We start from the raw sequence: 17,263 nt of genomic DNA on the forward strand, positions 1-17,263 counted from the left end.
GTGCAGCTGCTGGCGTCAGCCACGCTGGCTGCAGGCAGGTGGGTGGGTGCGAATGATGGGAAGCGAGGCTTAGAGGAAAGGTTAGTATCAGGCTGTGAAAGACTGTGAAGGTCATGTTAGGTGTTTGTATTTCATTTAGCAGAAGATGGAGGAGGCTGTGGAGGAACAGAGGAAGAATAGAAAGAATATGGAATGTAGAAGATCTGAAGGTCTTGGTTCCTCTTAGTGGCTCTGTGTCCTTGGACACTTAACTCCCCTTAGATTCAGTGTTCTGAGCTAGAAAATGGTGATGTTGGTAATGATGCTCACCCTAGATGCTAAAGGATTATTGTGTTCTTGTGCTCATAGCCTACTTAAATTCTGCTTTTTTCAAGGTCATCCTTAAAATATTACCTCCTCTTTAAACCTTTCTGGATCCCCAGAGTGTAGTTGAAAAATCAAGACACACATATATATGAAACAATAAAGAAATCAGCATATAAATATGCCATTGGGCTAGGCAGACATGTGGGTCATGAAGAGCCTAAGCTCTTAGAGCAGACAGGACTGGGGTCCAATCCTGGCTTTGTTTCTTACTTAAATTTGAACAAGTTGTTTAACTTTTAAATTGAGGATGAAAATACCTGTTCTACCTTCTTAAAAATATGAGCAAAATGTGTGAAGGTGCTTGGAAACTAGGTGTTCCACAAATGTTACCCACTGTGGTTATTATTTTAGGTTTGGAAGTGATCAGATCTAGTGTGTGTTTTAGAAAGTGTTTGTGTAGGGCGCCTGGGTGGCTCGGTTGGTTGAGTGACTGCCTTCGGCTCAGGTCATGATCCTGGAGTCCCAGGATCGAGTCCCGCATCGGGCTCCCTGCTTGGCAGGGAGTCTGCTTCTCCCTCTGACCCTCCCCCCTCTCATGCTCTCTCTCTCTCATTCTCTCTCTCAAATAAATAAATAAAATCTTTAAAAAAAAAAAAAGGAAGTGTTTGTGAGGGACGCCTGGGTGGCTCAGTCATTAAGTGTCCCAGGGTCCTGGGATCGAGCTCCGCATCGGGCTCCCCACTAGGCGGGAAGCCTGCTTCTCTCTCTCCTGCTCCCCCTGCTTGTGTTCCCTCTCTTGCTGTGTCTCTCTCTGTCAAATACATAAATAAAATCTTAAAAAAAAAAGTATGTGTGAGATGGATAAAATGAAGGGAAGAGAGACAGGTGGTTGAGAGACCATGGGAGTGCTTTTGTAATAGTCCAGGCAGAAAAGGATGAGGGCCTGGACAAGGGAGGGTAGATCCAAGTGCTGTTTTGGGGATAGAACCAATAGAACATGGCACTAATTGGACAGGAGGGATAGAAAGAAGACAAAGAGCCAAAGGTAAAAACTTTGATAGATGGTAATGCCATGAACCAAGCCAGCCCCTTGTTTCTTTCTAACTGTAGCAATCCAGAGAAGAAGGAAAGGAAAGGAGATGCCCCAGGACTTGCATTCTCTTATTCTGACTCTCACTGGCCCTGGCACTCTTCATTTGACTGTTTCCCTCTCTATTCCCCCACAACACTGTTGGTAGAACCTGCTGAACCTGAAGATGAGCCCAGAATTTCTCCTTTAATGTGCCCTCTTCTCAAACCCTCAGCCTATGGCCATGATAAGGTGTCTGTGCCAGAGAATCCATATATTGTGGCAGGAGAGGCTGAATGAGGTTCCTCCTCTTGCCCTGCCCTGGGGCTGTGGCATGTCCCTCAACCCCTGGCTTGTTTCTTCCTTCCTGGATATGAGGGCTGTTTTATTTTGGGAGGCAAAATATGCTCAGAGGCTGAGTTTGTCTTTGCCAGCAATTTATTTAACATAGGTTTACTTCAGGAATCTTACAAGCCAATAGTATACAGGATAATTTCTCTTAATAAGCCAAGAAAGAAATAACATACTCCAAATCAATGACTGATTAATCACACTATTGTTCCAGGTAAGGGGAGAGGAAAGGAGTAAAATACAAACTTTTTTTTTTAAGATTTTATTTATTTATTTGAGAGAGAGAATGAGAGAGAGAAAGCATGAGAGGGGGGAGGGTCAGAGGGAGAAGCAGACTCCCTGCTGACAGCAGGGAGCCCGATATGGGACTTGATCCTGGGACTCCAGGATCATGACCTGAGCCGAAGGCAGTTGCCTAACCAACTGAGCCACCCAGGCGCCCCATAAAATACAAATTTAGTTGAGGTGTACCTTTATACAAGTTGGTACTGGGAAGAGACAGCTTTGCCAACTGAGAGCTGATGTCCAGCTACCAGTGCAAAAGTAAAAGTCTCGTGTTGCTAGAACATACTGCTAGGGAACAGGGGAGCTGGTGTTGATGGGCAAGATGTTCTTTATGGGGCTGCTATATGACTTTCACCGTTGCCTGTAAGTATTACCTTTACGGATGTCCCTGATGACCATTTTTATTCAACATATTACTGGAAGTCCTAGCCACAGCAATCAGACAAGAAAAAGAAATAAAAGTCATCCAAATTAGTAAGGAAGAAGTAAAACATTCACTATTTGCAGATGACATAATACTATATATAGAAAACCCTCAAGACTCCATCAAAAAACTACAAGAACTGACAAATTAATTCAGTAAAGTCACAGGATACAAAATCAATATACAGAAATCCATTGCATTTCTATACATGAATAATGAAGTAGCAGAAAGAGAAATTAAGAAAACAATTCCATTTACAATTGCACCAAAAATAACAGTATACCTAGGAATAAACTTAACCAACTTAACCTGGCCTCTGAAAACCATAAAACATTGATGAAAGAAATTGAAGACAACAGAAAGAAATGGAAGACATTCCAGGGGTGCCTGGGTGGCTCAGTCATTAAGCATCTGCCTTTGGCTCAGGTCATGATCCCAGGGTCCTGGGATCGAGCCCCACGTCAGGCTCCCTGCTCGGCGGGAAGCCTGCCTCCCTCTCCCACTCCCCCTGCTTGTGTTCCCTCTCTCGCTTTGTCTGCCTCTATAAAAAAAAAAAAAAAAATTAAAAAAAAAAAAAAAAAAAAGAAATGGAAAGACATTCCATGCTTGTGGATTGGGAGAATAAATACTGTTAAAATGTCTATAAAGAAATCTACAGATTGAATGAAATCCCTATAAAATACCAACAGATTTTTCACAGAACTAGAACAAACAATTCTAAAATTTGTATGGAAATGCAAAAGACCCCCAAATAGCCAAAGCAGTCTTGGAAAGGAAGAACAAAACGGGAGGTATCACAGTCCCAGATTTCAAGATATACTACAAAGCTATAGTAATCAAAGTACTATGGTACTGGTACAAAAGATCAATGGAACACAATAGAAAGCCCAGAATAAACCCATGATTATATAGCCAATCTTCAACAAAGGAGGCCAAGAATATGCAATGGGAAAAACAGTCTCTTAAAAAATGGCATTGAGAAAACTGGACAGCTACATACAAAGGAATGAACCTGGACCACTTCTTACACCATACACAAAAATAGACTCAAAATGGATTAAAGACCTAAATATGAGACCTGAAACCATAAAAGTCCTAGAAAAGAGCACAGGCAATAATTTCTCTGACATTGGTCATAACATCTTTCTAGGTATGTTTTCTGAGGCAAGGGAAGCAACAGCAAAAATATTGGGATCACATCAAAGTAAAAAACGTCTGCATAGCAAAAGAAACAATAAAACTAAAAGCCTTCAGAATGGGAGAAGATATTTGCAAACAACATATCTGATAAAGGGTTAGTATCCAAAATACATAAAGAACTTCTACAACTCTACACCCAAAAAACAAATAATCCAATTTAAAATGGGCAGAAGACATGAACAGACATTTTTCCAGAGAAGACATCCAGATGGCCAACACATCCAGACACATGAAAGGATACTCACATCACTCATTGTCAGGGAAACCACAGTGAGATACCACCTCACACCTGTCAGAATGGCTGATATCAAAAACACAAGAAACAAGTGTTGGGGAGGATGTGGAGAAAAAGGAACCCTCATGTACTATTGGAAAACAGTATAGAGGTTCCTCAAAAAAATTAAAAATAGAACAACCAGTAATTCCACTACTGGGTATTTACCCAAAGAATACAAAAACACTAATTCGAAAAGATATATTCACCCCTATGTTTATTGCAGCATTATTTGCAATAGTCAAATTATGGAAGCAGTACAAATGTCCATTTATAAATGAGTAGATAAGGAAGATGTGGTATAATGTACACAATGGAATATTATTCAGTCATAAAAAGAATGAAATCTTGCCATTTGCAACAACGTGAATGGATCTAGAGAGTATAATGCTAAGTGAAATACACAAAGACAAATACTCATATGGGAATTTAAGAAACAAAACAAATGAAAAAAGAAAAAAGAGACCAAAAAAACTACAAAATAGACTCTTAACTCTAGAGAACAGATGGTTATCAGAGGGGAGGGGATGGGGGATGGGTGAAATAGGTGAAGGGGATTAAGAGCACACTTATCTTGATGAGCAATGAGTAAGGTATGGAATTGTTGAATCACTATATTGTACACCTAAAACTAAATATAACATTGTGTGTTAACTAACTGGAATTAAAAAAATAAACTGCGAAAAAACCCCAAAAAACAAAAACGTCTGCTTTGTGAAGGCGGGAGCTGATTGCCCCAAGGTCTTCAGGGAGCTATCTTTGATCAGCAGAGTGTAGCCTTGCTTAGACCAGATGCTCTTAGATGGTCCTCACAGACTCTATGTTCACAGTTTAATGTTCCCTTGCTATAGTTGTTTCTTCACACGCTTTCATGTTCAGCCCCCAGTGGAGCCCCTCAGCAGCTGAGCAACTGAGTTCTGATGGGCAAGAACATATGAGATGGTGCCATCCTGACACAACTTACTTCATTCTTCTATCAAAACTTTACTTCTGGGGCGCCAGGGTGGCTCAGTCAGTTGAGCATCTGCCTTCGGCTCAGATCATGATCTCAGGGTCCTGGGATCGAGCCCCGCATCGGGCTCCCTGCTCAGCGGGGAGTCAGCTTTTCCCTCTCCCTCTGCCCCCACCACTTGTGCTCTATTTCACTCACTCTTTCTCTCTCGAATAAATAAAATCTTTAAAAAAAAAAAAAGTCTACATCTTTTTTTTCTCTTTGTCATATACAAGTGGATTAAAACAGCTTCACCTAAGTCATAAGCAAGTGGGTTTGAAGTCCTGTCAAACAAATACACAACAAGGGAGTAGCTGAGAGGACCCACAGTGGGTTGCTGGGCTCCCTCATCTTCAGGCTGCGCCTCTTTAGTCACGGGGACCCCCTTGAATACGTGCAGCGCTCCCGGGGCAGGAGGAGCATGCCTGAGCCCTGGCGAGCATGACACTGCTGAGCGGCATGGTAGCCTGGACGGGTGTCTGGTGATGAGAAGGCATTGGTAGAGGTGGTTGCTGGAGAGGCCTCTCAGCAAATGTGCATTTCTTTATCCCTGTGTGCTCAACCTTTGAATTTGTCTTCCTCTCTGCCAGGGAGCCCTCAGGTCTCTTCTCCCTTCTTTCTTCCCATGGGGCTTTAGGCTTTTGACCGTCTTGTGCCACAGACTCCGCTGCCCCTGTCAGTGGACTGTGTCTTCTCCTGATCTTTGATCTTGGCTTGCCCTCTGTCCCATTATCTCCCTTCCTACCCCTCCCACCTTCCCATTGTCTTTCTGTTGGAGCCAGGGGCCCTTTCCATGGCCTTCCCTTCCCTATTTAACCTCCACCAGCCATCTTCACACAGAATCGGCCCTTCGAGGCCTTGGTGCTCTTGGTCTTACTGAGTGCCGCGGGATGTGGGACACCAGAGGAAGCATAGCACTGTGGTTTGACTTCAGATCCCAGCAAGTTATTTCCCTTCTCTGATCCTTGGTGTTTCCCCATCTGTTAAATAGGAATTTTAATAGTGCTTATTCCTTCATAGGGTGACTGTAAGGGATTAAATGAGTCCATGGGTCTGAAGCACCTCACACAGGGCGGGCACATAATTGGTCAATATACATTAATCACGGTTGTTACTAAAAGCGCAAAGGGAAGGTGTGCCCCCCAGGGCTGGTGTTGTAGCTGGGGAAACAGAACATAGCATTTTGAACCCTAGTTTGTTGCACTTTCCAGATAGAGCACGCAGAGGGTGTTAGGGCTGACTGGGACGAAACCGATCTGGAAAAGCTTCCTGCACGAGGCTGAAGGAGGTAGGTTTCTGTGAGGCATTTTAAGATCGTAGTTGCCGTCTGGAAGGAGAGGGGACGCGATGGGTAGAGAAGCACCTGCTCCAACACTCCCTCGCTTCTACAGGCTTCACCCTTCCTCTTCGTCCTGGTGCTCCCCATACATTACATACTCCTGCATCTCAACCTTCTCATCCACAGGGAATTTGCCAAAGAGAGAGAGAGAGTGGAGAACCGGAGAGCATTCATGAAACTGCGGAGGCAGCAGCAGATTGAGCGCGAGCTGAATGGGTACCGCGCCTGGATAGACAAAGCAGGTGAGGCGTGGCGGGCTGCACAGATGTCCCTGCAAACAGCCCCTTGCCCCACCCCCTCCGCTTCCATTCACAGGGGCAGCCCTGGCCAGAGCACAGAGAAGCGCTGGATGTCTCACCAGCTTTGTGCGTTCCCTGCTGGTCCCTCTTCCTTCCTCTGGGGTCTAACCATCCCTGTTCTACCAAACACCTTTGTGAGGCCTGGAAGGTGAAGTGAGTGAAAGGTAACAGAGCCCAGTCCAGGAACAGAGGTTGGGTGGGTGACATTTTACACTACTGCTAATAATAATAATAATAATAATAACAACAACAACAGCAGCGGCAACAACAATCCATTCATTCCACAAATGTTGAGTGTTTACTTTGTGCCAACACCTGTTCTAGGAACCTGAGACACAGCAGGGAGCCTTTCTTGCAGAGCTCAGTCCCCTCTAGCTGGGGAAGGCAGAGATAAAATGATGAGTAAGTAACTTGTAAGAAGGTGATAAGTACACTAGAAAACAGATCAAGGTAGGGTTATGGGGTGTAGGGTAGGTTGTGATTTTATTTAAATTTTTAAAGATTTATTTATTTATTTGACAGAGAGAGACACAGCAAGAGAGGGAACACAAGCAGGGGGAGTGGGAGAGGGAGAAGCAGGTTTCCCGCGGAGCAGGGAGCCCGATGCGGGGCTCGATCCCAGGACCCTGAGACCATGACCTGAGCCGAAGGCAGACGCTTAATGTCTAGGTGCCCCTAGGTTGTGATTTTAAATAGGGAGGTCAGGGAGACCCATTTTGGAGAAAGACTTGAAGGAGCTGAGGCATAAGTCATGGGAATGTCTGAGGGGGCTATCTCAGTGCCAAGGCTCTAGTGTAGAAGTGGGCAGGAATATTCCAAGAGCAGGAGGAGGAATGAGTAAGGGGAGGGGAGCAGGAAGACAGGGTGGGGGGTTGTAATGGGAGGAAGGGCAGACTTTATGGGCCATTGTAAGGGTTTGGGGCTTTCCTGTAAGTGAGGCAGGAACCATTGGACTGTTTGGGTCAGAGGTGGGAGATGGTCTGTTTGAAGATTTGAAGGGAGCACTTGGTTGCTGCATTAGAAGGAGGGCAAGGTCAGAAGTAGGGAGGTTGACCGTGAGGCCACTGCAGTAAGTGGGTAATAGCGGATGGTGAGAACTGCTTGTTGCTATTCCCTGAGCTGTCCCCAGTTCCTCACTACAAGGCTCAGCATCAGGAACAATTCTTACCCAGCCTTGAGAATAGGTCCAAACCTATCACGGTTTTATTAACCCACAGAGCCACCAGATTCAAGTTTGACTGTGGCTCAGCTGCTTATGAGGGGTATCGATCACCCCATATCTGTCAGTAAAATGGATGCATTTGCTTTCCTTATTATTTTAAAGATTGCATTGCATTGCTCTTATATATCTTTATTTTCATCCTGAGCAAAGAGTAATTTATTTTAATAAAAAAATACACATGACAGCATTTTTTTTCTCTATTCCTGGTAGAAAGCATAGCTCAAATGTGAGGTCTCACAGGAAGAATTTGGAATATGATTTGATGTTTAGCTGCCTGAGCCTTATTCTTCTACAGCAGCTTTGGAATGACACCATGGCCCTCCTGTTCTAACCACCAGCACACAAAAGCTCACTCTCCGCTCTGGAGTCAACCTTTGATCACCTGTCAGGTGTGAGAGTGTGTGTGCAATGAAAAGTGCCATTTCAGTGCCCGATAGATTAAAAACCACCTCCCATTTAGGACTATCTGCATCTCTTTGCTGCCTCTGGAGGCCTGCGCCGTGCCCACTGATGGCGCTTCCCAAGTTGCCCTTTCTTCTCTGAGGCTCTCGTGTGGGGGTGAATGTGAACCTCTCCGCCTTCTTTCCAGAATGGTAACTCAGCCTTACGGAGCAGATTTGCCGCCAGGTCTGGCAGGCAGCTTGAAGTTCCCCACTGTCCTTGGCTTCCTGGGTGGAGGAGCCATCTGACAGGCCGCCCCTGTGAACAGGCTGGCAGCAGAACTGGAAGAGAACCTTCCCCTCCCCGTCCGTGACCCCACTTGTGGTCAGGCAGCATGGGATGCTGTTCTTTGTGGCTCTGCTCTTCCGATACACGCAGAATTCCAAGGCTCCACTTTCTTCCAGTTGGCAAAGCCAGCTCTCTCCTTCTAAGAAAAAAGACGTACTGCGACGTCAAATTGTGCTTCCTGGCCCTTCCCTTTGCAAATGGGGTGTGAGTGAATCAGAGACATATGGGTTACATTTCCCTGGAAAGACACTTTCAAGTTTGAAAGAGAACTTGGCAAAAGGCAGTGGGGGAGGGGGGGCAGCTTCGGCACATCCAGAGCCCTCAGAGCACTTCTCAGAGCTATTCAGCAGCACCACACACCCTCCATCTGCCTTGTGGGTCCTCCGATCTGCCCACCCCAGCACCCAGGCACTGTACACAGCAGATGTGACTCCCAGGCTGACGTCATTCACGTTGCCATGGGGGGTATTTTAATGAGTACCTAATTTTTAAATGATGCCCTCTGAAAAACAGTGGGCTGTAAATGACTTTAAAACAACCTCTATGTCTGCATAAAGGAGCATCCCACCAGTAACACTTAACCTGTTAACTTAGAGTTTTGCCAGAGGCTGTACTTAAAAAAGAAAGCTAAACATTTATGACTTGGTATAATGGCCATCCTGTGTGGTCCCCTCCGAGCCTCAAAGTGTTCTCCTCCCTGGGAAATACATTACATACTCTCTGTTTTATTATGCAGGTGGAATTATGGTAATGACTTTGCCCTCTTCTGCTTGTCCTTTTACTTGTTAAAATTGCTTAAATTAAACCATTGTTTAATAGGGCCTGCTGCAAGCTACTTCATTCAACAGCTGGGATCTTAAGGAATGATTGCTCAAGGCCTTTGACATCCTCGCCTGTGGCTGAGGTGGGGCGGGGATCAAAACTCATTCACATCACTCCCAAAGGGGACTCAGAATCCTGCCAGACATGGGACAGAAGGGCTAGTTTGTAAGTTTGGAGGGATGCTAGTGAGGTTTATTTTAAACAAGTCTTACTAGAATTCCTGGAATGCAGGACTGTTCCTGGGGAGGTCATGAGGAAAATCCAAGGGACTATTGGTTCTTTTCCAAATACCAACAACCAGACACATCATTCCAACACTGGCCAGTCCTTCAGTTCTCCAACTGGGTGTCCAACGATTCAATTCAGTTCTGACACTAAACACCACCAGAAATTAGTGCAGATCTCATAGGTTAGGGACTCAATCCCACAAGCCTGCCCTCACTTCACACAACAGCCCCAAGTGGAGTCCCCAGGTGACCTGCATTTTTGCCTTCTGGACTGCAAATTTAGAGGGCTCCAGGTTTGATAATTCCTCAAATGACTTCCAGAACTCAGGAAAATTATTCTTACCACCACCAGTTTATTACAAAGGATTCAACTCAGGAACAACCAAATGGAAGAGATACGTGGGGGTGAAAGGGGGGCAAAGAGCCTCCATGCCCCCTTCAGGCATATCACCCTCCCAGCATCTTAATGTGTTCACTAACTCTGAAGCTTCCTGAGCCCCATTATGTAGGGGTTTTTTTTTTTTTTTTTTTGAAGGTCCCATTACTTAGACCTGCTTGAGTAAATCATTGGCCATTGGTGATTAAACATTCTCAAGCCCCTCACCCATTCCAGGAGTTAGGAGGGGGAACGGGGCTAAAAGTTATAGCCAAATATGTGGTTGGTTTTTCTGGTGACCCGTCCAGATCCTCAGGTAGTGTAGGCCTCCCCCACAATGAGTTATCTTGTTAACATACGGAAGACAGTAAATTCCAAGGGTTTGGGAACTCTGTGCCAGGAAGGTGGACAAAAAACAAATATTTGTTCTATCAGAGGGACAAATTCATGATGGGCCTAAGCCTCTTTCCCTCAAGCAAAGCAGACTGTGGTATGGGGGTAAGAGGAAGCAAGCCCACAAGTCCTGCTCCTCTGGGCCATTAGCATCTTCTTCTGCTCCTCCTCCAAGAAGCAGACAGGCTGGAGCTGAAAACATGGTCTTACCTCCTGAACGAGGCGGTAGATGTTGTGCCCTGGTATGCCTGGTATGTGCTGCAGACGAGGAACACCAAGGAAGCTCCTATTGCTAGGAAAAGTTTACAGAACCTGGGTAAAATAAAAAAACAGAAATGGAAATTTTTCACTCCTACCAATTTAGGAGATTTCAGTTAAAAAAGATCAGGTCTTGCTCGCAGCAAGTGTTATCAGACGCAGAGCTGAATTTTACCCATCAACCTCCACGCGGCCCCTCGGTACAGAACTTCCTTTCTGTTCTGATTTGCACTCAAGAGCTCCCTCTGTGGCCCTTGCTGTCTTTCTGATGCTGGTGCCTGCGTGGAGCTGTGACCTCTTTGCCCTCTCTCTCTCTCTCTTTCTCTCTTTTTCTGTTGCCCTGGAGCCACAGCAGTCCCTGGGGGATTTTTCATTTTGCAAAATAATTTGACATTTACAGATAATTTACTCAACCATTTGTTTCCATATAGAGGAAGTCATGCTCGCTGAAGAAAATAAAAATGCCGGGACGTCAGCCTTAGAAGGTAAGGACGTGCTCCCGCACTTGCCTGCTTTTGTGCCCTCTTAGGCTGTGGCCATCTCTTAATCAAAAGAGGAAAAAAAAAAAAAAAACCAAGAGGAGTGCCCTGGGATTTGAAATGAAAGTCTCTCTGTCATAAAATCTCTCATGCTTTAAAATGAAGGGAATTGACTCATGGATTTAAATGCTTTTTAAAGTGATGGAAATGAAATCCAAGAGCTGCTTTGTTCTAGGGTGTATGATTGATAACCATACAATGAAAAGACCATCACACAACCAGCGGCACGTAAAGGGATCTTCGGTGAAAATTTGTGGGGATCATCTTGGGACCATTTCATTAGCAGGAGGTGGCGTTGTTTAATAAGAGAACAAACAGATAGGGAGCGCCTGTTTACCTACTGCATGTAGATAAGGTCTAGCAAGGGTTCTGGAGCCCGTGTGTTTCGAGGTGCTGCTGAGCACGGGAGTCCTGTTTCTGTAGACACTGGCGACTTCTAGAACCATGGCTCAGGTGCTTCAAGGCGGCTGCCTGTGTTACAGAGGCTTCTGGCACACAGTCCTGAGCTTTGATCAGAACAATCTGGTTGTTCTTGTGTTCTTTCACCGGCCTCCCCCCTTCCCTGGTGTAGTGCTTCGAAGGGCAACCATCAAACGGAGCCGGACGGAGGCCATGACTCGAGACTCCAGTGATGAGCACTGTGTTGACATCTCCTCTGTGGGTGAGTGGAACCAGTTAGATCTTTGACTTGTCTGAGCTCCTGTAAGAAAAAAGATCCTGTCTTTTGAGAAGCACCACGAAGAGAAATAGAACCAAGAGAATCCAGGATTTAGGGATGTAATTAGGGAAGGACTTGGAAATCTAATCTAGAGAAAAATGGACCATGGGGTGTAGGGCTAAGAATCCCACCCAGATTCTTTAAGTGTGACAGATGTATTCCATTTGCATATAAATGCTATCTGTCCTGGAGGTGATATTGAGAACCCACTTTGAGATATTGTTTGGAGGATCCCGAGGACCTGTTGCTTCTAGTGACCCGCATTTGAGGACCTGCAATCATTTGCTTAACCTTAGTGACACCCACCTACTTCCATGTGATATTTCAACAAATTCCTACTGACAACTCTTAAATGATTGCTCTTCAGTCCCAGGTTCTCTTAGATATGCTGGCTGATGGCAGATTTAACCTCCCCAGAAAAAGGGATGGCAGATTTTTACCTCTTCCCTCACTTCATCCTTAAAAGCAGAAGAGGTATACAGAACTCAGTGCTGCTCTAGGCTGCCCATGGTAGAAATCATCACAAATGTAGCAAAACGATTCCAGTGCCTGAAACATACTTGAAAGGCCAGAGAGAAGCCAATCTGTTAAAAACATAAACACCATCCCATTAGGATTCAGGACACTGGGTATATGTCTGGTGTTGTGCCCAGGGAATCTTTCAGTTTCCTAGAACTGAGAGTGTCCAGAGAGGAAAAGCAGGGATCTCTGCTATGGAAACTACTTCGTTCATACCATGGGGATTTCCCTGGGCCTGCAACGTGGGGGTCACCTAACCCCCCAGGACTGAAGCTGTCCACCTCCCCCTTTGACTGCCCCCCTTGCCATGGAGGGTGATCTGTCATGCAGCCTCATTCTTCCTCCTTACTTCTCTCCCCTTAGGCACACCTCTTGCCCGAGCCAGCATCAAAAGTGCGAAGGTGGATGGGGCCTCCTATTTCCGGCACAAAGAAAGGCTTCTGCGCATCTCTATCCGCCACATGGTTAAATCCCAGGTGTTTTACTGGATTGTGTTGAGCCTTGTGGCTCTCAACACTGCCTGCGTGGCCATCGTCCATCACAACCAGCCCCAGTGGCTCACCCATCTCCTCTGTAAGTGGCCAGTGACTGCCGGCCGGCACAGTGCGGCTAGATTCGGGTGTGAACATAAGAGGACGGGCATCCTCTGGGCCTGGCAGTGCTCTGAGGGGGAGGCCAGAGTTGGCCTCTGGGGGTTGGGATAGCACACCACAGGTCCCCTTGTCATTCATTATTGAATCAGATGAATCTTTGCTGAAAAGACAACAAAATGGTGTTAGCCTTGGGTACTTTAAGGCCTTCACTTAGTATCTAAGGAGACTCAATGGTGTAGAGAGTTTTGGTCACCTAAGTCCTGGGGAGAAAGTTCTAAGGGCAGTGGTTACTTCCAATAGACCAAGACAGGAACTTATAGGTCAGCTCTGGGTAGGGCCTCCATTGGGGGTAAATGGGGATCCAGGATGCTGTCACTCACAGCTGGGTGTGTCTAAGGCGAATCTGGCTCTTTCATCAGCGCCATGATAAAGCCCTTTCTTTCTCTCCTGAGAGCCATATACCATTTAAAGGCCAGTGACAAACCCATCCATTGAAAGAGAGCAAAGGAGACATGTGGAGTGTGCCTGGGCCCCCCAGGTCAGAGTGTATTCAGATATCATTAGGTTTTGCCTGCCATTGACCTGACGTGGTCACTAAATGTCTTTGCCTTGGGGGTCCTGCTGGTGTTGAGGGCTCCTCCGTAAGGTGAGGGGGTTGGGCTGGGGGGTGTGGGAGCCCATGGCATCTATGGAATAAACACTTCTGCTCTTGATGCTTTCAGACTATGCAGAATTTTTGTTTCTGGGACTGTTCCTCTTGGAGATGTCCCTGAAGATGTATGGCATGGGGCCTCGACTTTATTTTCACTCTTCATTCAACTGTTTTGATTTTGGGGTAAGTGCTCTGGAGCCCGCCTGTCCTCCTGCTTCATGTTGATATGCCTCAGTTTGAGATAAGCAGCTCGCTCCACTGCTCAGCATGAAGCACTGAAATCAGAATTTATAAAAGGGGACTAAGTAAGTGAGCTAAAGGGAGGTCAGGAATGAGGAAATCCTTCCCATACCAGGATTTGTTTGTTTGCTTGTTTAAAGTTCTTTCATTTTTTAATGTTTTTATTGAAGTATAACATGCATACCGTTGTGTACACTTAAGTGTGTAGCAGAATGAATTTGACGGAGCTGCCCATAGCAAGTTTTAACCACTTACTATCTTAGGGGGAAGCCTGAGAGAGAACAAAGGAACTGATTCCAGAAGGTGACTCAGTAAAAATGAGAAGCTTATATACTTGTTTTTTTTTTTTTTAGTTCAGTTTAAAATTGGGAAAATTATCTAGATATACCCTCATGCAAAGATGCACACTTGCGCATGCACACACACACATCCAGTCTTAGCAAGTTCCCACATTGTCTATTTCATCCAGTGTTCACTTCCTAAATTGTGTTGATATGTAAGTGTGTGCATATCTAACAGTCTTCAAGGTGCTCTGACATACATTTTTGCCCTCCACTGCTTTCAGGACTCCTAGCCACTCTATTACATATCAGGAGTTACCTTTCCCATTTGCAGATGAGTAAACAGAGAACATCGTGTGCAAGTTCACATCGCCAATTAGCAACAGAACAAGGTTGCAAAACTTTGGGTTCCTGAACCACTTCTCTTTCTGCCAAACCCATTCTGTTCCTGCCAAATCTTCAGTTAGGTACTAAGGATTTTGAGCACTTGCCAATCTGCGTTTTCACTTGGACCATATGCTTCTGGGTATATGGGCAACTTTCAGGCACAACAGCTAGTGAAAGACCATCCCCTATATACGTACTTTTCAGCTCTGCAGCGAGGATTAATTTTTGTCACTCCTCCTAGTGTGTTGTGTAGAACATAGTAGACATTCAGTGAACATGTAATTAAAACAAAAACCAAATTGTTAATTTGACATCGCTACTTCCTACAGCAATCAATATCTATATGCCGCCAAGTAGTACTGTCCCACTGGGGTGTGTGGGACCTGACTGACTGAAAGATATTTCACATACGGGTGACTGAACCATTCTTGGTAGCACTAAATTCTAGGACAGTGAGAGAATGTGGACCTCCTCTGAGGTTTTTACATTGGAATGCAACCTGTATTAAATTAAATTTGTTTCCTTGCTTTGAGTACCGCTCTTCCGTGTGTTTGTTCAAGGTGTTATTATGTAAGAACAGCTGTGGCTCTCAGATTTGTGCAGAAGCAGTGACTGGCTCTTGTAGTTTCCACCAAGGACAGAGCAGCAGCGAACCAGTCTCCAGCATGAAGGAGTGACGTCAGGAAGGGGAGTGGAGAGCAGTGGGGAGGGAGGCAGTAGAGTCTCATTTTCCCTTGGCAGCCTTCACAAATAGGTAGTCTTGTTGGAGCTGCACTGGGTGGGGAGGGGAGAGTTTTAATTTCACCATAGCCCAGTGACAGGTGTTGACTGCTGAATGCCAGAAGGCTCCTCTCTTCTCCTCCTCCTCCTCACTGTGGCTGGGTTTGGCTCTTTAGGTCACAGTGGGCAGTATCTTTGAAGTGGTCTGGGCAATCTTCAGACCTGGTACATCTTTTGGAATCAGTGTCTTGCGAGCTCTCCGGCTTCTAAGAATATTTAAAATAACCAAGTAAGTGATCAGAATCTGGACTCTTCCCAACCACCTGTGAGAGTGGAAGCTTCTCTCTGCCTTAATATATTTCCTTCCATCCCCTGTTCTCCTTTGCCACAGTCCCCTTTCCCTACCACGTCCCCTACTCCATTCTTCAGCTCCTCCTCCAAAAATCAAACCAGAAAAATACCTATGATGCCAGATCCCATGCCACATTCCCCAGGGGAGCCTCATTGTTGCTCACATCTCTCCTTCACACAAGTACACAAATACAGCCTATTTCATAGACTACTAGGCAGATGCCCAGCTAGATTTGGGGATAATTTTACATTCAGTGTTCACTGCTGTAATGTTTGGGTTTTATAGGTATTGGGCATCTCTGCGAAATTTGGTGGTCTCCTTGATGAGTTCTATGAAGTCTATCATCAGTTTGCTCTTCCTCCTCTTCCTCTTCATCGTTGTCTTTGCTCTCCTAGGAATGCAGCTGTTTGGAGGCAGGTAAGCACCAATGAACTTTCCATCCAAAGAGCCTCAAAACCCAGTCTTTAGCTTGTGAGCGCCAGGGTTTCTAATTTGGTCACTGTGCTATCATCCTGTTTGCTTTGGCCCACATCAACCACTGTGTGTGTGTGTGTGTGTGTGTGTGTGTGTGTGTGTGTGTAAAACTTATGTCTCTGCTTTTAATCTTTTCACACTGTACAGGGTTCTGGGTCTGGAGACCTCTCCTTGAAGCTGTCCCCAAAATGTACACCATGGGGCCTTATAACTCAAGATCAGCCCAAACCCCATCTCATTATCCATACCCTTCAAAGTGCACAGTCCATCAGTAGTAGTCACTAATAATATGATCTTTATAAGGTACATGGAATGGGGAGAAATTAGGGAAGAGGAGGATATGCAGAAAGGGTAAAAGAAGTGATGAAGAAGGAAGGGAAAACTTGGTATGTGGGATTTTCATTTTATTCTTCTCTCTGAACTTCCTTTTCAGGTTTAACTTTAATGATGGGACTCCTTCGGCAAACTTTGACACCTTCCCTGCAGCCATCATGACTGTATTCCAGGTATGAGGCCAACTGGCAGTTAAAAATGTTATGTAGGATCTTTTGGATCCTACACATCAGCAAAATGATATGTTAGGAGAAACCTACTTTTCTGCCCCAGGCTCGTCCCAGGCAATTGGGACTCTGGTTGAGTAATTATAATCACAATAATTCCTAGAATTTCTGTAGCTACATTCTTACCAATAGAAGAGCTCTATCATAATTACAGTATTGGCCTTTTTCCTATACTTGTGAGTTCACAAGAGATATTAGGGCAAAGACATTCAGTAACTTACAATATTTATGACTACCATCAAGTGGGCTTTATTCCAGGAATGCACGGATGGTTCAGTATCCACAAATCAATCAATGTGATCTACCACATTACCAAAATAAAGGTTAAAAATCATATGATTATTTCAATAGATGCAGAAAAAGCATTTAACAAAATTTAACATTCATTCATGATAAAACTCTCAGTGAAGTGCGTACGGAAGGAACCTACCTCAACATAATTAAGGCCATGTATGACAAACCCACAGCTAAATCATACTCAGTGGTGAAAAGCTAAAGGCTTTTTCTCTAAGACTAGGAACAAGACAAGGATGTCTACTTGCACCACTTTTATTCTGCGTAGTGCTGGAAGTCCTAGCCACAGCAATCAGACAAGAAAAAGAAATAAAAATCATCCAGATTGGTAAGGAAGAAGAAAAACAGTCATACCACATTTATGGTTTT

General features: G+C 45.0%; 1 protein-coding gene across 3 annotated transcripts in view; it reads left to right on the forward strand.

Moving 5' to 3' along the window:
* The window catches only part of CACNA1E (calcium voltage-gated channel subunit alpha1 E), a 276,327-nt gene that overhangs the window by 186,176 nt on the left and 72,888 nt on the right, over positions 1 to 17,263 (forward strand). For all 3 annotated transcript variants that reach the window (XM_021682567.1, XM_021682568.1, XM_021682569.1), the window contains exons 8-15: positions 6,366 to 6,481; positions 10,997 to 11,050; positions 11,676 to 11,765; positions 12,705 to 12,914; positions 13,657 to 13,769; positions 15,391 to 15,503; positions 15,852 to 15,983; positions 16,474 to 16,546. In XM_021682567.1, the coding sequence (XP_021538242.1) occupies positions 6,366 to 6,481; positions 10,997 to 11,050; positions 11,676 to 11,765; positions 12,705 to 12,914; positions 13,657 to 13,769; positions 15,391 to 15,503; positions 15,852 to 15,983; positions 16,474 to 16,546 (901 nt within the window). The remainder of the gene's footprint in view (positions 1 to 6,365; positions 6,482 to 10,996; positions 11,051 to 11,675; positions 11,766 to 12,704; positions 12,915 to 13,656; positions 13,770 to 15,390; positions 15,504 to 15,851; positions 15,984 to 16,473; positions 16,547 to 17,263) is intronic.

The sequence above is a fragment of the Neomonachus schauinslandi genome, chromosome 6 (genome assembly GCF_002201575.2).
Source record: "Neomonachus schauinslandi chromosome 6, ASM220157v2, whole genome shotgun sequence".
NCBI lineage: Eukaryota > Metazoa > Chordata > Mammalia > Carnivora > Phocidae > Neomonachus > Neomonachus schauinslandi.